The 21,634-nt window shown below is 58.5% G+C and overlaps 2 protein-coding genes across 14 annotated transcripts; both read right to left on the bottom strand.

Annotated features, from left to right (window-relative positions):
* Positions 1-187: 187 nt before the first annotated feature.
* Positions 188-14,515, bottom strand: ETFB (electron transfer flavoprotein subunit beta). Its single transcript, XM_037819646.1, has 6 exons — positions 14,363-14,515; positions 6,074-6,232; positions 5,703-5,861; positions 3,708-3,770; positions 1,296-1,454; positions 188-398 (listed from the first exon to the last, which is right to left on the bottom strand). Exons 1-6 carry the CDS (start codon positions 14,417-14,419, stop codon positions 228-230), a joined length of 768 nt encoding a protein of 255 aa, XP_037675574.1. The 5' UTR covers positions 14,420-14,515; the 3' UTR covers positions 188-227.
* A 467-nt stretch (positions 14,516-14,982) lies between these two features.
* On the bottom strand, positions 14,983-19,185 carry CLDND2 (claudin domain containing 2). Of its 13 annotated transcripts, XM_037819645.1 has the most exons (7): positions 18,741-19,180; positions 18,449-18,595; positions 18,228-18,362; positions 15,926-16,107; positions 15,626-15,766; positions 15,366-15,485; positions 14,988-15,134 (listed from the first exon to the last, which is right to left on the bottom strand). In XM_037819645.1, the coding sequence occupies exons 1-7, from the start codon at positions 18,821-18,823 to the stop codon at positions 15,061-15,063; spliced, it is 882 nt and encodes a 293-aa protein (XP_037675573.1). In that variant the 5' UTR covers positions 18,824-19,180; the 3' UTR covers positions 14,988-15,060. The 13 variants fall into 13 exon arrangements, with proteins under 13 accessions (XP_037675564.1, XP_037675565.1, XP_037675573.1 ...); XM_037819636.1 differs by having other exon boundaries at positions 14,983-15,134; positions 15,626-16,107; positions 18,741-19,183; XM_037819637.1 differs by having other exon boundaries at positions 14,984-15,134; positions 15,366-15,458; positions 15,626-16,107; positions 18,741-19,183.
* Between the last annotated feature and the right edge of the window lie 2,449 nt (positions 19,186-21,634).

The following is a 21,634-nucleotide window of genomic DNA, read 5'->3' as shown; positions in this document are numbered from 1 at the left end:
CGTGACGGCACATCACCCTGCAGGACACCTCCCTTTACCCATGTTTCCTGCTTTCACCTGCAAGCTTCTCAAGGGCAGGGATGGGACATGACTCACGTGGGTCCCCACCTCACACAGCACAGGGCCCAGCACACAGGGCATGAAGGAAGTGTTTGTTGAGTAAATCAAAAAACAAGTCCCCACTGAATGAGTTGACGAGACAGACGTCAGGAGTCACAGTTTATTGCTCAGATCCGCCCGATCTCCCTCAGCTTAGACACCAGGTCCTCTGTGGTCTCCACCTTGAGGCCGGCCGTGCGCTCGGGTGGCTCCTCCACGCTGACTACCGAGAGCTTGGAGGTCAGGTCCACGCCCAGGTCGCTGGGCTTCATCACCTCAATCTTCTTCTTCTTGGCTTTCTGCACGCGGGAAGCCATGGATCATGGGGCTGCTGGAGCCCCTGCCCTGCCCACCGGCCATTACTCCTGGGGCCTCCTTCCCCTGGGTGCCATGTCTGCAGCACAGTTCCCATTGGCTGGAACCCCTCTGGACCACCCATGGCCAGGACACATGCAGCCTCCTATGGGACCACGCCTGCTGCAGACAATTCCTGGTGGCCGGAGAGCCCTGGGGAGCCCTCCCGTTGTCACTGTCCGTCTTCTTGTAGTCAGTCACCTTGATAAGCCCTTGACTGGCTGGAATGGACTGGTAAACCCATCCTTTTGGCAGTAATGACCCAATGACTTTTGGCTGAGATGACCCACTGATTTCCTGTTGGCTGAGATGACCCACTGAATCCTTCCTGTTGGCTGAGGTGACCCATTAAACCCACCCTGTTGGCTGGAATGACCAATAAACCTTCTCACTGGCTGAGCTGACCCAATAAACCCATCCTAGTGGCCATGCTGAGCAATGAGCTCTTCCTGTTAGCCAACACGGCCTAACAATTCCTAAGGTGAAGACTACCAGGGGAAATCTCCCTGATGAACCAAGGTGACCTAATGGATCCTCCTTATTTGGCCAAGATTACCCAGTGAACTTTCTCTGTTGGCTAGAATGACAATGGGAATATTGTCCAATATGACCCATTGAAGTCTTTCAATTGGCTAAGATATTTAGTAAGTGCTTTGTTAGCCAAAATAGTCTCCATAAACTCTCCATATTGCAGAGACAACCAACAAACCCTCCTCCCTCTCAACCAAAACGACCGGGTGATCCCTTCCTCATCCTTGGATCCTACCCTTCTCCTGCAATGCTGCCCTCATTCCCAGGCCCTCAGCCCATAACCACCACCCCACCCCCAGCCAAGCGGTCACCATGATGTTGGGCAACGTGGCATAGCGGGGCTCGTTGAGCCGTAGGTCGGCGGTCACCACAGCTGGCAGCTTCAGGTGCAGGGTCTCCAGGCCCCCGTCAATCTCCCGCTCCACTTTCACCTTGTCCCCCTCCAGCGTCACCTGAGAGGCGAATGTGCCCTGAGGAGGGACAACATGGGAAGAACGGGCAAGGTTATTCCAGGCTCCCCTCCCTGCTCCACTGCCAAAAGGAAGTAGGACTGTGAGAACTGGTGGGAGAATAAAAGACGGAGAGATCTGCAAGGTGGCCTAAACCCTCGAGTTCAGAACGAGGAGGAGCCACAGCAAAGGATCTCAAAAATCCAGGGTAGGTTGCTTTTCTTTTCCCTGGGAGCAAGGCACAGGTTGCGACTTCCCCAGCCTTGCAGGTGGGTCCCCTTGCTTGAATAACAGTGACCGTATATTGTGCACTGGGCACTCTTCTAAGCAACTTACTTGTATAAAATCATCAGCAACTCCCAGCAACTCCAAGAGGTAAATGCCAATGTCCCCATTTTACAGGTCAAGAAGACTGAGGCAGAGAGGCTGGAGAGCATGCCCGCTGCCCCCACAGCTGACAAACCCGAGAGCTGAAATGCATGCCCGGGCAGTCGCATGCTCACTACCCTCCATTCTACCCGTAGGAACTCTCTGCCCTGCCTGTGCCCACCTCCATCCTCGAGGCACCCCCGGGGCCCTCCTCTTCACTCAGTGGCCATCCTCTGGCCCAGGCCCTTTGCCCCACGGTCCTTCCACGTTCCCCCACCCTGGCCCAGGAACTAATGGGGCCTGCACCCCTCTCTGTCTCTCCACTCAAGCTCATTTGACAGCCTCATCCAAGTGCCCCAGGAGCCCGGCTCTGGGGATACCCCATGAACCAGGCTGGCAAGGCCCCAGCTCTCAGGGCGTATGTGCTAGTGGGGGAGACAGCCAGGGACAGAGTAATCACAGGTGGAGGATCATTGCAGAGAAAAGAAGATGTGATGAAACGAGAGACGGGGGTGCTGGGGACTGAATCGTGCCCCCCACAAAAGGCAGAAACCTGGTCCCGCGGGTGTGAATAGGACCTGGGAAGATGATGTTAGTTCGGGTCCCAAACTGAAGGAGGGCGGGCCTTCAGCCAGCATGCCTGGAGTCCGTACACGCAAGGGAATCGGACATGGATGTGGAGACCGGAGAAGACACAAGGGCTCAGCCAGCTGCGTGGCAGAGGCCTGCGGGAGCCACAGCCAGCTCACTACGGACTACAGAGTGGCCCAGCTGACACCTTGATTTTGGACTTCTGGCCCTCACAACTGGGAGCCGATGAATTGCTGTTGTTGAAGTCCCCTGGCCTGTGGTGTCTGTCACAGCAGCCCTGGCAGACTGACACAGGGACTTGAGAGAGCCCAGTCACAGACAGATGCTTTGGAGAGAAACACAAGGTAACGGTCCAGAGCTGCATGCTCTCCATCGGGGGCCCCGTGTGACTACTGAGCGCCTGAAATACAGCGACCATGACCGAGAACTGAATTTTTAATTTATTTACTTAATTTAAATTAAAAAAAACTGAAACTTGAGAAACAGTATCATGGTTGTGGGGATGGTTTCATGGAATCATTCTTCAATCGAGTTCTTTTTAAACAGCAGGGACACTTGATTCAGTTATGGGGAAAACTTTAAAGTTTGCTTGGAACAACTTGGGTATGGGAATTTACTTTTTCAACTGTGACTAAATCGAGGATTTAGAGTAGATCGGTGCTAAATCAAGGATTTCTGATGGAAATTTAGCATCCGGATAGGTACCAAAATACAAAATACACACTGGATTTTGAAGCTAGCACTGCCCCCCCCCACTCCCCCAAAAAAGGATGTAAAATATCTCAGTAATTTTGTATGATAATTACACATTGACATGATATTTTATATACGTGGAGTTAAATAAAATATAGTGTTAAAATTAGTTTTGCCTTTTTCTTTTTATTTTTCAACATGACTATGTAAAATTTTTAATTTATGTATGTGGCTTCCGTTACTTTCTATTGGACAGCGCTGGTCATGGACAGGGAATGGGGAATCTGGGGTTCAAGTGGTGGGGGTTGAGTACTTCACACAAGGTGGGCAGCGGAGCCCCCTCTGAAGAGGTGGTACCTGAGCAGACACCTGACGGGAAGGCGTGAGCAGGCCAGGGGCCACCTGAGGCTGCCGGGAGAGTAAGTGCAAGGCCCTGAGGCCAGGGCGGTTTTGGCTCAGGAGGAGCAAGGCCGGAGGGGAGGGAGCATGTGGAGCCCCCAGAGGTAGCCGGGTGCCCCTGCCGTGAGCACCCCAGCTCCTCCCTCCTGCCCTCCCGTGTTCTCCCCCGGTCTGCAGCCCCCAGGCCCGGCCCTCAGCAGGGGCCCCCCACCCCAGCCTCACCTGTGGCCAGTCCAGAAAGCCAGCCGTCATCTGCCCCGTCTGGTTACAGTCATCGTCGATGGCCTGCGTGCAGAAGGAGAGAAGGCCGCCTGACGACGGGACCCCTCCCACCCTACCCAGGGGAGGGTGAGCCTTCTCTAAAGTGGGCCACAGAATAAGCATTGTAGGCTTTGCAGGTCCTACAGTCCCTGTCACACTACTTGACTCTGTCTCTGCCCCTGTAACCTGTAAGCATATGGGTTAATGAACCATATAAATGAACTTGTATGGCAATGATCTGATACAACTTTACTTACAAAAACTGGCCGGAGTAGAGGGACCATAGCTCCTTGACTCCTGGTCTAGAGTAACACACTCACTTGGGCCGAGAGACAGGCAGCCACTTGTCCAGGAGCATGTGGGGGCATATGGCACCCCAACTTCAAATGTCTGCCCACTGTATAGTCCCAGAAACCTTCAGTGAGCCAGGCCCTGTGCCGGCTGCACTAGGGAGCTGGGTGAACAGGGTCTGACCAGCAAGAACATTCTGTCCCCTGGCCACAGTGATGGGCTTGGGGATGGGCCCATGACTCAAGCTCAACAGTGAAGAGTCAGCCCCAGGAGCTGCAGTGGAGCTTTTGGGAAAAAAGCCCGGGGCTGCCAGGCTGGGGAGATGCCGTAGAGTGAAGCCAACGCAGAGGAGCAGAGCCGAGAGCTCACACGTGACCCTGGATCAAACTGTGCCTGAAGCCTGATTTACATGAGCTAATAAATTTGCCTGGGACTTAAGCTAGTTTAAGTTGTGATTCTGCCCCCTACGACAAAGAGCATCCTGATGGGTTTGTCTGGCATCTCCCCAACGGGAGGCCCTGGCTCCAGGAACTGTCCCTAACAACCAGGACAGGCAGGATGTCTGTGTCTGAGTCCCACCAGCAAGTGCAAAGGGCTGTGCAATGGGCTGTGCTGCCAGCACCTGTGTCCTGGGAAGCTGGCCTGAGTCCTGGGTATCCACAGTCCCACCGGGGCCTACCTTTTTGGCCCGTTCTCCAGTTAAACCCTCTGCCTCAGTGCACCAATTTGCACCCCCAATCTGCTGCTTTTTGTTCTCTTTGTTTTCTACTGTATGACTTTCATAGTGCGTTCCCCAAACTGCAGGGCAGGCTACCCAGTAACCTATCCTCACCCAGAGGCCAGCATGCCCCCCGTGCCCCTGTATCTCCTCTCTGGAACCCCAGCTTTCTCTATGTTCTAGAAGCCTCCAAAGCCTGTCTTCCCTCTTGGTCTGTGGCCTTCTCGCACGGCCTCTGTCCCTAATTCCCTGCCTGTGGCTCTTCTGATGACCCTCTTCTTCCCTCCCTGAGTGTCCTCGAATGGGAAGGGGCTGTGGAGACATCCTGAGGAAGGTGTCCCCAGGTCTCCCAAGGCCAACAGATGGGCCAGGCCACAGGCCAGCTCAGCTGGGAGGGCCGGGGCGGTGGGACGTTCTAGTTGGGTCCTCGCTCACCCCAGCTCACTCCACTGACCTGGCCTCCTGTCCCAACCGCCCAGCACCCCCCACAGCCCCAGAGGGGTCTTCCTGTACCCAGAGCTGACTCCAACCTCCCCTGCTCAGACCAGGGCTCCCCAGTGCCCCCCAAAGGCCTCCAGTCTTCATCTCAAGTCCAGGCCTCTCCCAGACACCCCCAGGCCCACCTCTCCAGCCAGTTTCCTACCTTGGAATCCAGCACTTACCCCCCACCACCCACTCCCTTCAAAGCTCAAGCCCTGTCCCTCCGGCCGCGTCTGTCTCCCTGCTTTGTCCTCTCCTCTCTGTCCCCTCCCCTGTGGGCCATAACCTCAGCACCTCCCTGGCCTCCAGTCTCCCCCAGCAGGTCCTCAAGGGGTATGAACCGGTCCTTCCCTGAGCCACACTGCTCAGCTGGGAACGCCTGAGGCCCTGGGCCAGGCGACCCTCAGGTCCGCCTCACGTCCGCCCCATCTCCTGAGCAGATGCAGGAGGGTGAGGGGCACACCGACCTGCTTGCCCAGCAGCACCAGGTCCACCTTCTCCTTCTCTGCCAGCTTGGCCAGGACCCGGGCCACCTGCAGGGGACCCAGGCGATCTGCCTCTGCGGCCGGGACCTCCACATGGATGCCCCGGTCTGCGCCCATGGCCAGGGCGGTGCGGATGGTCTCCTGCAGGAGGGGAGGCGGGGCTCAGCTTCCACCTCTCCTCCCTCAGACCCAGGAATGCAGGTTCCCAGGCCCCCAGCCCCTCCTCCCTCAGAGCCGGGGGTCCAGGCCCCAGCCCCTCCTCCCTCAGACCCAGGAATGCAGGTTCCCAGGCCCCCAGCCCCTCCTCCCTCAGACCCAGGGGTCCCGGCCCCCGGCCCCTCCCGGCCGAGCACCTGGCACTGCATGGGGCCACAGCTGACGGCGATGACCTCCTTCACCAGCTTCTTCTCCTTGAGCCGCACGGCCTCCTCCATGGCGATCTCGCAGAAGGGGTTCATAGAGTGCTTCACGCCATCCGTGACCACCCCTGTCTTGTCTGGCTTCACCCGGATCTGCCCGGCCAGGGGGGAAGGGTGGGCTCAGAGGGAAGCGGGGGGCTGGGCCCACTGAGAGGGGCTGTGGCTTGTCCAGTGTCCCCCCGCTCCAGGGGCAGGGCTGGGTGAGAATCCACTGGGGGCAGTGGGTCGCCCCTTCAGCCTGTCACACTGCTCTGAGTGCAGGGACCTTTTACAGCCTCATCCCTGCTCTGGGGCCACCCCTGGGGCCTGAAAGAGCGTCTTGCTCTTTCATTTTTGTTTACTGGAACCCACAGTGAGAAATACATGTTATGTTATGTATTTGTAAACATTCCCCACCTATTTCTGTAAAAACAGTTGCCATATTTGGCTCAGGGAACATGACTCACCCTTGCTCTTTATGCTACACCCTGACATTTTGCATTTTTTCTTTTTTTTTTTGTAAAACTGCCAGCCTTCCACACTGATTCCATGACCCAAGAACATTCACAATCTAGGCTGAAGAACACGGCAGAGGAGCCTCTCTCTGCCCAGGCGGCGGAGGCAGCCGATCCCTCCCCTCGCACAGCAGGTCTGCCCGAGCACCCACCGCCCCAGGTGCCGGGCCCGGGGGCGGGTCTGGGGGCAGCCGGGAGCCGTGGAAGGAGGGCCCCGGCCCCGGGAGCCCCCAGTCTGGCTCAGGAGGCACAGAGGGAACGACCGAACCACCTTCGTGTTAGCTTCTCGTAGTTGCTGCGACAGATGACTGCAAACCTGGTGCCGCAGTTTCTCACTGGCTGAGAGCCAGGTGCCGGCAGGGCCACCTCCCGGGGAGGATCTGCTCTTCGCCTCTCTCGACTTGGGGCTGCCGGCATCCCCTGCTGTGTTCACATCACTCTCATCTTCAAGTGTCTCATGTGGCCTTCCCGTGTGTGTGTGTCTGTGTGAGTGTGTCTGTGTGTGCGTGTGCACGTGCGCACATGTGATCTCACTCCACCTCAGTTACTGGGCCCACCCAGATAACCCAGGGTACTCTCCCACCTCAACAGCCTTCATTTACTCACATCCACTTAGACCCTTTCCCCGAATACGGTCACACTGACAGGGCCAGGCACTGGGTCCCCTTCTTTTGGGGCCATTTCTCAGCCTGCCGTGCTCCTCGGATGGGGGTGAGATCACCAGCCACCGGTTCCCGGGGGCATCATGGAGGAGCCCCCTCTGCACCCCCTCACCCAACCCTAACTCGCTAATCCTGGGGACCGCCCGGCTATCCCCACATGCAGGAGAGAGAACTGAGGCCCACAGTTGGAGCACCTGGCCCAAGGCCACACGGCCGGCCAGAGGAGGGCCTGGGGGTGCACCTGGGCACGCGAGACCCTGGCCCAAACGAAGGACTACTCCCCAAGGGAGAGGTGCAGGGAGCTGGAGAGGGGATGCCGGGGTCCCAACCGCGGGTGATGTGGCAGCAGCCAGGGGAGGCTTCCCCAAGGTGGAGGGCCCGGAGCTGAGACCTGAGAGATGAACGGGGCTGATGTGGTGAAGTGGGAGGGAAGGGCTGGGGGTGGGGGGCAACAGCACGTGCCAAGGCCCTGGGGTGGGAAGAGGCAAGGAGGTGGCCATTGTGTCCACAAGAGAGTGATGAGCAGGATGGAAAGGCTGACAGGGCTGGACCATTGTGGGGCTGAATAATGGTCCCCCAAGATGCCCACGTGCTAACCCCAGGACCTGTGAGCACATCACCTCACACGGCAAAAGGGGCTCTGCAGATGTGATTAAATGAAGGGCCCTGAGATGGGGAGAGAACCCTGGAGTACCCAGGTGGCCCAACATCATCACGGGGGCTTCATAAGAGGGAGACAGGAATGTCAGAGGCAGAGAAGGAGCCACGACAATGGGAGCGGTCAGAGAGAGGGAGAGGCTGGGGATGCCATGCTGCTGGCTTTGAAGATGGAGGACGGGGCCACGAGGCCAGGAATGCAGGCGGCCTCCAGGGACCAGAAGCAGCCAGGAAAGGGCTCTCCCCAGAGCCTCCAGAAGGAACCAGCCCTGCCCACACTTTGATTCCAGGACTCTAAGAGAATACACTGTGGCGTTCTAAGCCACAAAGTGTGTGGTGACTTGTTATACAGCAGCCGTGATGGGCCCAGGAGGCCGTGGTGAGGAGCTAGGTCTTGATCCTGAGGACGGGGAAGGGGAAATAGACGAGTGGATCCACCTGAAGTTTCCATGAGGTTGTTCTGGATTCTTGGTGGAGAAAATTGGAAATGAAAGCATGGAGGTGGGGAGATGGTTAGTTGCTAAATAAGAGATGGAGGTGCCCGAAGGAGAAGAGGATGTATTCGGGAGGTCTCTGGAAGTGGAACCGGGATATCTCTGGAGGCAGTGCCCGAGCGGGGCCTGGGCAGATGGGACGGGAAGGGAAGGAGGCCTCTGGGGACAAGCAGGGGACCCAGGTTCAGTTCTGGGCAGGCTGGGTGTGAGACACCGCGAGAGCTGCCCAGAGGGACTGGCTGCATAGCCCGCTCTTCCCCAGGAGCCCGCGGGGCCCGGCCTGTGACTCGCCCTCTCCCTCCCCGACGTGGCTGCCAGCAAGGGCCCGGCCGGAGCCCTGGGGGGCAGCCTGGGTGAGCTGGGGCACAGGGGCCCTGCCCCTGTGGCTGGCAGGTGTCTCTGCTTCCATCCTTTGGAAAGATGGAAGCAGAGACAGACATCTGGGATTGGGATTCAGTCGGTGGCTTCCCAGCCTGGCCATGCCGGGAAGAAGGAGAAGGGAGAGAAAAAGGGGGACGGAGTAGAGGAGAAAAAGGGGGAGGAGAAGAAAAGAAAACCCATCCTTTCCTATCACTATTATTTCATTTTTAAAGTCCTTTTAATATGAAAAATAAGGCCCAAATTGAAGGCTTGAATAAACTTACTTTTAAGAAATATAACTGGAGCAACCACCATGTACTGAATCCCTATTTTTTCACTAAGGACAATGCTAAGCATGTCATACATATAACTTTCTATCTTCCTTGCCACAATGCTGGAAGAGATACAGTGTATCATGTTATGCTGTGATGTGACTTCTATTCTATTCTACTCTATTCTATCCTATCCTATTCTGTTACGCTGTAAAGTTATTTTATTATCCAATGTTACACTAATATAATTTCTATTTCTTATCTTTCTCCCCATCAGAATGTCACCTCCACAAGGGCAGGGATTTTTCGGTCTGTTTTGTTCATTTCTGCACCCTCAGTACCTAGCACGAGGCCTGGCACACAGTAGATGCACAAGAAATAGCTGCCCAAAGAACAGCTGAAAACTCGCTCATGGGAGTCATGCATTAGACCGTGCACCTGGCAAATGCTTAGTAAGCAGTACGGCAAACAAAACCCAAAAGCCCTCACTTTCCTGAAAGGGGGAAGCATTTGAGACAGGAGCCTCCCCTTGCGGGAGAGCAGCCCCTCATCAGGAAAAGGCCCCTGCTGGCTGCCTCGGGGAGGTTCCTGCTGTGGCTGGAGTGAGTGTCCCCAGCTCCTGACTGCAGAGGAGTCACGGACGAGAACCCTCCGGCAGCACCGAGAAGGAGAAGCGTGCCAGCTCGCTCTTTCAGGAGACCTTTTAAGCTCTGTTTAGTTAAATTACAGAAGCAGGAAACAATGGTTGGTGTAAAAATCGGTGGCAGGTTGTTCTTTTTATAGGACAAGGTTTTATAAATTGAGGTAGAGACTCAGAATTAAGCTTTCAAGCTTTCTCTTAAAGGTGCAGCGTATAAACACTCAACAAAAACAGCTACAACTGGTAGAGGCAGTATTTTAGGAGCTTTATGTGCATCAAAACAGCCTAGGGGGTCGGTACTTCTATTTTCACCCTCGTTTTACAGATAGGGAAACTGAGGCACAGAGAGGCCAAGCGCCTTACCCGAGGTCACACAGCAAGGAAGCAGCAGAGCCGAGAGCCTAACCCCAGGCTGTAGCTCAAGTCCCTCTTGGGAGGCCCATGGCTCCATAAAACCAGCGTGCCCTGGGAGCTACCAGGGCCAGTTCCTTCATTTGCTGCCCACCACATTTGAGCAGGTTTTTATGAAGTGATTCCCGACAGCCTTTCCTGAGCCCTGGACACAGCGCATGGCTCCTGATTCCCTCTGTCCTCTAGTCTCCCCCACGGGGCACTGGGCATGTGCTGGGGACACAAGGGCCAGCAGGACAGACAAGGACACAAGGGGAGACGGCAAACCTGCATGGTCCCAGCTGTGGCCCCCTAACTCCGCGTGGTCCCCTAACCTTGTGTGATCCCCCAACCCTGCGCTGTCCCAGCTATGGCCCCTAACCCTGTGATCAACGCTCGAGACCCTTCAACGGGGGCCCTCCTCTGGGGCAGGCAGTGACATGCCCCTGAAGAAGGAAGCCCAGCCTCCTCCAGTGTTGAAGGGACAAGCCTCTCATGTCCCCCGGAAGCGACAGAAGGCACGGCTGGCCCCAAATTGGCCCAGGGGTGGGAACAGGTTTTCCTGTTTTTTTTTTAAGACATAACATCCTCTACCCACGTGTGTGGGTGTGCTGTGTGTGCCCATGTGTGCATGTGTGCTGCATGTGCACATGTGGGATGCTGTGCTGTGTGTGTGTATGTGTGCTGCCTGTGTGCATGTTAGGTGTGCTTCGTGTACATGCCTGTGAGTGTCTGCATGTGTCTGCGTGCCCCCGAAGAAGGAAGCCCAGCCTCCTCCAGTGTTGAAGGGACAAGCCTCTCATGTCCCCCGGAAGCGACAGAAGGCATGGCTGGCCCAAAATTGGCCCAAGTTCATATACTCTGGGAGTCCTACCGAATTGTGAATTCAGAATTGCTACAGCCTTTCCCAGGATCTTGACAGAGGCTGGGAAGGTTTAGTTCCTCAGTTTCATGGAAAATGTGCCCCCGGCCTGGGATGAGTACTGCCGGGTTGCCCGATGTCTACCAATACCTGATGCAGACACACGCAGACACATGCAAACACTCACAGGCATGTACACGAAGCACACCTAACATGCACACAGGCAGCACACATACACACACACAGCACAGCCTCCCACATGTGCACACACAGCACACCCACACACGTGGGTAGAGGATGTTACGTCTTAAATAAATTGTTAAATAAGTCCCCATTACATCCTGCCAACGACGAGGCTCTCGGGGTGCCACTGGCACTCACCATGTGCACGCTGCTCAGAGCTTTACAAACGTCCACTCAGAGCAACCCAAAAAAGCAGGGACCACCACGGTCCCGTCTGTCATGAGAAGAAAGAAGCTCAGCGTGGGGGGGGAGGCTGAACGACAGCCCCTGAAACGTGTCCGTGTCCTAATCCCCAGACCCTGCAAATATGATCCCTTACGTGGCAAAGGGTGCTCAGCCAATGTGACAACATGAAGGACCCTGAGCTGGGGAGTTTTTCCTGGATTACATGGATGGACTCATTGTAATGTTAGAGACAGGAGGTTAGAGTCAGACAGAAAGCGATGTGACGAGGGGAGCAGAGGGACAGAGTGGCAGCTCTGCAGACGCCACGCTGCTGGAATTGACGAGGAGGATGGGGCCATGAGCCAAGGAAGGCAGGCAGCCTCCAGAGGCTGGAAAAGGACTCTCTCCTGGAGCCTCCAGAAGCAGCCAGCCCCGCTGACACCTCGGATTTAGCCTGTGAGGCTGGTTTGGGACTTCTGGCTTCCAAGACTGCAAGTAAATAAACCGTGCTGTTTTAAGCCACTACATTTGGGGCAATCTGTTACAGTGGCAGCAGGACACTAACACGGAGGGCTTAAATAACTCCCACAGCCACACAGCAGGAAGTGTGAAGGTGTAACTTGAACCCGTGCTCTGAGCTGTTCTAATAGCCCCCCTGCCTGAGCCTGCAGTGTACACTCCAGGCAAAACCCCTGCTCCCCCTGGGGCTCGAATTCTGGAAAAGGAGACAGACACTAAAGCAATAAATAAGTTGTACAGTGGATGACAAGGAGCTAAGAGAATGGAAAAAATAAAGGGGGAGGACAAGAACGGGGGGGCAATGCAATTTGAAGTAGGTGACTGGGAAGTGACGTTCGAGCAAACATTTGAAAGAGGGGAGGGAGCCATGCCAAGATTACAGACTCAAACTTGGCCCCTCTTTGAAAGGAGCTGCTGATCCAGTGGTGGAGGGGAACACATCTGTTTCAACAGAAGATGCCACCCACTGGGGGAGCTGACCCAGGGAAGCCCAGGGGGGCTGCAGAAGCCCCCAGGAGGCACCAGTTAGCCTGATGGCAGTGCAAGGGGGTGCTTCATGGAGGAGGTGATTTGACTCAGATACAGTCAAAGTGTGGCATTTAGGCAGAGTAAAGGAGGGGAGGGTGGGGTGAAGGGTGGAGCAGGAATGGTGCCCAGGCAGAAGACACGGGGAAAGGGGAGGGACGGCAAGAAGCAGCCTGATTTGTCAGGAAAGCACGAGCAGGTTGGTGCTACGGGTGCAGGGTTAGAGGGGACAAGGCTGGAGAGGGACTGTGGCCAGACCATGAGGGGGCTCAAGGGCCAGGCTGAGGGGCTGGGACTTTGTCTAGTGGAGGTGGGTGTGCTGGGGAGCCAGGGAGGCTATGAGCAGGGCAGGGGCGGGGAAAGACCCCGGAAGCTAGTGGGGGATGGACTGCAAGCTGGGGAGGAGGCTGGGGTCAGGGTCCATGTGGGCGAGGCCCAGGTCTGAACCTCTGGGGCCCTGAGGATGGAGAAGAGGGGACAGGGCAGAGAGAAGGGGAGGGCAGGAGGGTCAGGGCTGAGACTGCAGGAGGCAAGGGAAGGAGGAGAGTGGATGGGGCCAGGGTCTGGCCTGGTGAACAGATACCTGGCAGTGTTTGAATCATTTCGTTGGACATCCAGAGACAAGTACGGAGAGAGACAGGATGTGACAGAAGCAGCCCCAGGGTACAGGCACCTCAGTTCTCCCCTGTGTCAGGCCCCGTGCTGGGAGATGCCAAACCCTAGAACAGGTCAACCCAGGTCTGCCCTTAGCAGCAACCTGCCTGCTGGGGGAGACAGATACGACCGCAGACATCTCAGCCCAGGGGAGCAGGGCTGCTGCAGAGGAGGGTACAGAGGGACCCCGAGAAGCAGCCAAAGAAGTGGGAGGAGCACATGACACCGTGACAGGTGGCCAGCTGAGGTGGGGAGACGCTGAGGGAGGGCACAGGCTCTGGAGCTGGATCCGCCAGGGCTTAAACCCTGGCCCTGCCACCCACTAGCTGGGCGAGCCAGCAAGTAAACAAAACCTCCACGGGTCTCAGTTTCCTCACCTGTACAACGGGCTTATCGAGAGGACCGAAAGGGGTAACGTCTGCCAAGGACTTAGAACACTACATGGTTTGGGCTCCCTAAACATCAGCCACTGTGATCACTGCAGGTTTCAGCAATATCAGTGTCAACTGTGCTGAGGCGCCGTGCTGGGCACTGCTGGGGACGTGGAGGTCAGCTCTCAAGTCTGATGGGGGAGACAGCCATGGATGGACGGACGGACACCACCTTCTGCCTGGCTTTCAGGCCACATACTGAGAGAAACTGGCCAGGGCAGTGGGGGTGGGGGGCTGTGTCTGATTCATCTCCGCCCGACCAGCTTTCCTCTAGGGACAAGCCCCAATCAGAGACACGCTGTCCTCTCCTACCCCACTTTCCGGGCAAAATCCAGACACTCCCTGCTCAGACAGGTTGGTTACCGCCTCCAAGAAACAAAAATGCTCTTTTTTTCCTTCTCCCTTCCAAGATAAGGCCTCCTCACTCACTGTCTGGCTATGGGGGTAAAAGATCTCTCGCAGGGAATACAACCTAGTGGGTAAAAGCTGTGAGGAGTCAGGAGGGGCTGGACTGGGGCCTGGGCTGTGTCCCTTCCTGGCTCGCTGCCTCAGTTTCCCTGTTTTAAAAAGGACTAGGACTCCCCAGCAGGTAAGAAATACAGGAAAGTAACTTGCCCTGCACATGTCTCAACAGTTGGAGGAAAGGGACGGGGTCATGACCCCAGGGGGCCCGGGTCCGAATGAAGAGGGATCGGACATCAGAACCTCACAGTCCTTGATCTTTGCCCCCAAGTGCGACTTTGACAGTGGGGACAGGCGCGGCACAGGTCAGAGGTTACGAGTCAGTGTGCGCTCCTGACCCCGGAAGTACACGGCCGCAGGGCTCAGGGAGGTAGGAGAGGGGGGCCCGGTCACCTTCACAGCGAAGTCGATGACTCTCTTGACACCCACAAGCGCGCGCAGCTCCGCCATCTTCCTGTCGCCGCCGCCCGCAGGGTCAGGCCTCCCGCTCGGCCTCAGGATCCAGACGCCACGCCCCGTCCCCTGCTGCGCCTGCGCACCGCGCTCCCAGCCAGCCAACCGCGGCGGGGCCCGCCTCCCCGCCCCGACAGAGGACCAATGAAGAGGCCGGGAGGGAGGATGTGGACCAATAGGCCGCGGCTCCCGGCGTGAGAGGCGGGACCACGAGGGAAGGGAAAAGGTCCGCGAGGAGGTGTGGCCGGGAACTAGGGGAAAGGTCGCGCCGCTTTGGCGCGGTGGGGGGCGCTCGGGCATGGAGAGGCTGGGGGTCGTCCTGAGTACCCTCAAACTTCCCACCCTCTTCCCCGCGCTCTCCCCGAGCGTCCACCTCCCCACATGTCCTCACTTCCCCCCGGGTCCCCGCGGCTTTCCAAATCCATGTCCCATGTTCGTGCGTCCACGAGTGTCTCCCGGTTCCCGCTGTGTTCCTGCTGCCAGTCCACCCCCCACCCCCGCGTCTGCGAGCCCGTGTTCGAGACCCCGGCCTCTCCGCGTTCATGTCCCCGTGTCCATGTCCCCACACCCTCCACAGGAAGGCCCACGGAGCCGCGGTGCTGGCAGCCGTTCCTTTATTCTGCCGCAGGAGGCGGCGGTCACAGGCACACGGGGAACCCGCTGATGGCGTCCGTGCTCTGCAAGATCATGTCCGCCAGCAGAAAGCCGAAGCCTGGCGGGAGGGGGGCGGTGGGTCTCGGAGCGGAGGCAGGGCGGGCCCGGAGCGGGGTCTGGGGCCCCCGGGGAGTGGAGACGGCGGGTCGTGCAGAGATGGGGGCGGGGGTCCCTGGGAGGTCGCTGTGGGCTCTCCCGGGAGGGCGGCTGGGGGGGGCTCTGAGTGTGGCAGGGGTGGGGGTCGCCTGGGGGGTCTCCTCCACCCGCTTGCTCCCGCCTTCCCGGTTACCCGCGAGAATAGAGAAGGGTAAAGCCAGCCACCCCGCAAAATAGGACCAGGAGAAGAAGACGTCGGACTTCCACGCATCTTTCACGGTGTAGCCTGTCAAGGCGATGAGCAGAAGCAGCCCTGGCCCGCGACCGCCGGGTGAGCGTGGCCAGGGGCGCCTGCGCCCGGGCCCCTCGTGCGCCCGGGCCCCTCCTGCGCCCGGGCCCCGCCCCCGCCCCGCCCACTGCCCTGCCCGGCCCTGGGGCCTGCAGCCGTCTCACCGCTGAGGAAGAGGATGGCGCTCGTGGACTGGCCCCGCAGCGCGTCGCCGTGGCGGCTCACGATCTTGAGCCCCATCGCCATGCCCACGATGCCGGAGCCCGCCGCCAGCACCATGCACGCCCCCGTCACCGCCAGCATGGCTGGGGAGAGGGACCGCGTCAGCCCCCGCGGCGAGCGCCTGGCCGAGGGCCGGGCGTGGGGGCGGGATGTGGAGGCCGCGTCGCCAGCCCCCGGGGGTGGGTGGGCGCGGGGTCCGGGGCGTGGCGAGGGCTGCGGTCGGCGCAGGAGCCGGGCCTCACTCTGGCAGGGGCTGATGGAGCAGACGCCTTGGTGACACTCCTGCCACAGGCCACTGTGGCCGTCGGGGTAGCGGCTCCAGTAGTTGGTGGCAGCGGACAGCACCATGAGGATGTTGGCCAGGAGGCTGAGCAGGGTGCCCCCTCGCTGAAGGCTGTGCTTCACCCCCATGCCACGGAGGCTGCTGCGAGGGCCACAGGCTCATGAGGGGCCACACCCCTGCCCCCGGCCCCTGGCCCCTTCTTCAGAGCTGCCCCCTCCCCAGCTCCTTCCACCCCTCCCAAGACCCTCTCCCCTGAGGACCCTCCCTCCCCAGCACTTTGCATCCTGGTGAGACCCTCTCCCCCAAGGTCCTCCCCCCAGCTCCTTCCATCACCCAGACACATCCTCCTTCAGCTCCCCGCTCCCCCAGACTCCTCCCCCAGCACCCCTGGGAGTGGGGATGGGGGTGAAAGTTGGGGTGGGGGTGGGATAGGCAGCCTCCCTCAGGCCTTGCTTTGCCCCTAAAACTCCCTCCTCCAGGGATACCTGCTTGGAGCCCTTACTCCTGGCGACCCCTCCCCCAACAACCCTGCTGGGGTACCTGAGACCCCCTTCCTCCACCAAGGCTACCTTCCCCCAGGCTCCGTGCTTAAGAGCTCCCTGTCTTCCCTGACACCTCCCTTTCCCAGGGACTATTCCCCCTTCAGCCGCCCAGTGCACACCCTCCACCCTCACACCCGCCTAAGTGGCCACACCAGCTCTCCAGGGCTGCTTACACGCAGCGTGGGCGGGGCTGGGTCTCTGTGAGGCAGCAGGAGTTCCAGGACCCCCTTCCTCTGGGGCCATTTAAAGAGATAAAGCCCTCACCCCCAGCGGAATCCCAGCAATGCGACAGCTCTGAGTCAGACAGCAGGTGTGACATGGGTCATGACATGGTAGACCACTTCCTACTTCTAGAAACGTCTTTTCCCTTAGCTTCTGGGGCACCACACAGGCTCGTCTGGTCCCCTGCTCTCCGACTGCCCTCTCAGGACCCCTGCGGGCTCTTCTCCGTGCGGGTTTTCCTTGAGGCTTGGATTTGCACTGTCTTGCCAAGGGAGCCACTCTCTTGCAGCTCCTGCCGCCACCCCAAGCTCCACCTGCAGCCCAGCTTTCCCACCTGCTCCCCCTGGCTGCTCCCCACCCCATAAAGCCCTTGGGTCCCCGCGTCCTGCCCTCCTGCCCCCTGAAGCTGTCTGGCTCATTCCTTTCTATTCCAGTCTTGTGCCTGGCCCCAGGCCCCACCTCTCTGCTCCTACCCTTGCATTCCCAGAGGCTTTCCCTACCCTCTGGCCTCCCCCATAACCCCCGGAGGGGTCTGACACCCAGAGCTGACACTATCTCTCCTCTGCTCACAACCTTCTCAGCTCCCCATCAAGCTCAGGAGGGGGTTAAGGGTGGCCTTAGAGGCCCTGGCCCCCTCCTCCTTTCCTTCCTCTCCCCCCACCCTTGATTCTACGTTTCAGCCACAAAGCGCAACATCCCCCCCACTGTGAGCTGGCCCCTCTGCCTGCTCTGCTTTTCCTCAGTCCTCAAGATATCCCAAAATGCCCTTTCCACAGAGGCTCAACTCCATCTCTGCACGATCTGCCTCCTGCATTCTCCCCTGGAGCTGACTATCTGGCCTGGGTTAACTGCTTTTCATCTATACCTGCCCCCACCCCAACCCCCGGTGCAAGGCCCTGGTGGGAGCCCTGGCTATGACCCAGGTCCACGGCCCCAGTGCGGCCTAGCAGAGAACACATGCTCAGGCCACGGTCCCTGAGCGATGAGCAGATTGACACTGGGCACAAAAAAAAAGAAAGGAGAGCGAGGAGAAGGGAGACCCAACCCAGGAGGAAGAGAGAGTTAGAGACAAAGCAAGGACACAGGGAAGAAAAGAAAAAGAAAGAGAAAGAAAACGGAGCTCCCTGCAGGCAGGTGGAGCTGGCGCACGGTTGGCTTACGTCTTTGCTGAATTAATCTCGGAATAACCACATCACGGCAAAATTTTGTTGCATGAGGGATGGTACAAGTGAAGGGCTGGGGGTGGGGGTGGAGGTTGGGGGGAGGGATGGAGGGTCCAGCGTTCCTGGGCCTCCTGATGGATGGTGCCTTCCGGAGAAGAGGGCTCCAAAGCTCATCCCGCCATTCCTGCTCACATAGCCTCGTAGCCTGGCCGGGGGGCATGGCAGTGGGTGACCAGGCTCAGGGCGCCTGGAGTGGCAGAGAGAGATTAGCATCTGTCCCTGCCCTGCTCCCGGGGGGCCTGGGCTGGGGGTCAGGGTGGAGGGCAGCAGTCACCTGTGCAGACCGAGAGGAAAGCCGAGACCCAGCCCAGGTAGAAAGACCAGGAGAAGAAAGTCTGGATCTGGGGGTGCTGAGGCTGGCCCCACTGCTGGATGGTATACACGGTCATGGCAACTGTCATGAAAAAAGCTGGGGACGGGGGCAAGAGAGAGCGCTCAGCCCCTTGGCAGCGACTCTCCAGCGCTCGGTGTCCAAGTCCGGCCCCGAGCCCTTACCTGCAGCAAAGCCTGTGATGGTGGAGACCAGGGGAATGCGGCCTGGGGCAGACAATGAGGAGATGCAGGGCAGGGTGAGCGCGCCCAGGGACACCAGGCCCCACAGGGCGGCCAGGATGCTGAAGCTCTGTGTCACGTGGATGTAGCCTGCCCGGAGACAGCCCGCTGAGCGCCTGTCCCACTAACCACCCCCTGCAAGCCCACCCACTCCCACTTACCTGCCACTTGGTCGGAACCCGCCCTTGGCCAGAGGCCCAAGTGGATTGAAAAGTGGGGCCCCAGGGCCACGAACCAGAAATCCGTGCTCAGAGCCACCAGGTCGGATATCAGGGCCAGGGAGCTGACAAGCAGAGCCAGGGGTCTCCAGGGCTCCATGGTGGGGGGTGCTGGGTTTCTGGGACCTGGGTGGCGACGATGGACAGGCTGGTGATCCAGACTCCGGGCCTTGGAGAGAGGAAGAGGCTGTGCGCCCAGGCTCCTTGGTCTTCGGGGATTGAGAGAAAGCAGCCAGGAAGCAGTAGGGGTGGCTAGAAGTCCTGTGCTCCCCAAGAGGAGGGTGGCTGGTGTCACACAGTTCCCGGTAGCAGCTCGCACACGACAGCCCCCTGCCTGGTTCTGGCTCCCCTCAGGGAAGAGGGCGTCAAGACATCAGTGGTTTAGGTGGTGGTTTACAACTTGTCTCTCTGCCTTGGGTTCTGTATGCCCCCGCGAAACCCTCCACGCCAGGGTGGCGCTTCCTGGAAGAGGTGAGAGAGAGGCTTGGGGGCCCAGAGGTGGGAGGTGGCCACCGAGGCCAGGGTGTGAGCTAAATGTGGGGGAGGTGGGGGGCGTGGCCGGATGGACATTTCAGAGCAGAGTCATGCTTTCCCTGCGTTCTGTAACCTTCCTGCCAGGTGAGGAGAACCCCAACACTAAGGGCTCCACAAGGGAGGAGCCTGGGGGTCCAGACTCCTGGAGCTGCAGCGGGGGAGGGGAAGGGGCTGGAGGGTTGGGTGGGCTCAGATTCCTGAGTCCCTGGTTGGAGCTTAAGCCCAGGGCAGACAAAGGATAGAGAATCACAGCTCTGAAAGGTTTGTGCAGGTGAAGAGACGCTCCCATCCTCATCCGATGAGTGAGTTCAGAGGCAGGTGTGCTTGGGGCTGGGTCTCCAGCCAGACAGGCCCCAACACCAGGACGAGGGTGCCTAGGGGTGGGGAAGTCACAGAGGTGTTGCTGCAGGCCTTCGGGTTCTCCAGGCACCCGCCTCCCCCTCCCACACCAACACCAAGTCCAGGCCGTGCCTCACCTGTGAGCAGGTATAAGGTGAAGGCGCCAAAGCCCAGGTAGAACGCCCAGGAAAATTTGACCTTTATGAATTGGGAGATGGCCTGAAAGAGGAGCTCTGTCATGAAGAGGAGCTGGGCCAGCAGTCCCAGGAGAACTGGAGAAGGGGACGGCCAGGGGGCCAGGAGAGACTCCTTTAAGGGAGAGTCCCCATCCCCTGCCCAGACCCTCACTGGTGAGGTAACTGGCCACTGCTGAGAACGTGTTCAGGGGCACAGGCTCCCACAGGTGGACGGAGGTCATGAGCAGAATGGGCACCAGTGCGAGGTTGGCCGTGGCCATGGCTGCAGAAGGGAGCAGCCGGACGGTCTTCAGGTAGTCTGGGCCAGGGGGGTTGGGTGAGGGGAGAGTCAGAACCTAGACCCCATATGTGACCTTGACCCCAAACCCAGCCCCCACTTAACTCCAGCTGCAACCCCAAACCCAACCCCATCCTTGACCCTAGCCCTCAAACCAGCCACTCTCCATCCGCAATGCCAGTTCTCACTCCAATCCCAACCCCGTCCTCATCCTGAAAATTAGCCCCGTCCTCATTCCCATCCCCAAACCCAACCACATCCCCAACTCCAGTCCCACACCTATTTCATTCCTCCTGCATCTTCCAACTCCCTTATCTTCTATCTCAAAGAGAACCCCCACCACCACCACACACACACAGACACCATTTTCATCTTTGTCCCCCCCCAGGTCTAACCTTGTTTGTGATCTCCCCACCCCTCCATGGCACACGTGCCCCGTAGCTGCCTCCAGCAGGTTTCTGCACAAATAGGCCTCACAGGTAGACCACAGGCCCAGGTACTTAGTGCCACCTGGAGCACACACCTCAAGCCAGTAGGGACAGACGAAGGCCGCCAGGAAGAACCCGAAGCAGATGCAGCTGAGCACAGTCCTCAAGGTGGTGGTGTCTGGAAGTAACTCTGTGCAATTTCTTGACAATGTGGACCTTGGGGTTGCCAGAGGGGACACTGGGGCCACTTCCTGAAGCTTTTGCTGAGACCCCAAGTGCCCTCTCTGCCCTGCTGCCCCAATCATTGGTTTCCTTAGGTCTCTACCAGTCTCGCCCAAGCACTGACAGTTTTCCTGAACCACCCCAGGTCTCTTCCAACTCCTTCCAGCCCTTCCCGGCCTCTCCCGGGCTTAGGAACCTCTCGGCAGCTCCAACTGCTACAGAACATCCTCTGATACCATCACTCCGGGGGTCTCCTGCTGAAGCCCCCCACCCAGTCCCAAGGCCCTGCCCCCAGCCAGAAACCCTGTTCCCATACTGGGCCACATGCTGTTTTATCAGCCCCTGGGGATCCGGAGTGACCAAAATCAGGTGCAAATTGCTGCCCCTTCCAGCTGGAGAGACAGACAATGAGATACTACATCTCAGAAAAATATGTAGTATGTCAGGGAAAAGTGCCGTGGGGAAAAAAAAGCAGGAAGGGGGTGAATAGTAAGGAATTTGGCATCTGAAGAGAGGACTGCCCTTTGACTCTCCCGGGTGAGACACAGTGGTGGCTGGGACCAGGGGGTGGCTGTGGGTGAGCAAGAAGGAACCGATTTCTGGATGAAATTTCAAGGTGGAGCCAACACTATTCGAGAGATGTTAGGGGAGAAAGAAAGGAGCTGAAGACAATCCTAAATTTGTTCCTGAGGGGTCACCCACACACACCTGATGGTTTATGCCCCACCTCCCGGGAGGGGAGAGCAACTGGAGGTCAAGTTCAACCACAGTGACATGGATTCAATCTTGTCCGCATAACGAAACCCCAACAAAACCCTGGACAGCGAAGCCCCGATGAGCTTCCCCGATTGGCAGCGTTTTCTGGGTATGGTCCTGACTCCACGTGGAGACGGTGATGGAAGCTTCGCGCATGA

The sequence above is a fragment of the Choloepus didactylus genome, chromosome 27 (assembly GCF_015220235.1).
Source record: "Choloepus didactylus isolate mChoDid1 chromosome 27, mChoDid1.pri, whole genome shotgun sequence".
Lineage (NCBI taxonomy): Eukaryota > Metazoa > Chordata > Mammalia > Pilosa > Megalonychidae > Choloepus > Choloepus didactylus.
Note: the sequence above shows the minus strand (reverse complement) of the source record. Positions and strands in the feature narration are given on the sequence as shown.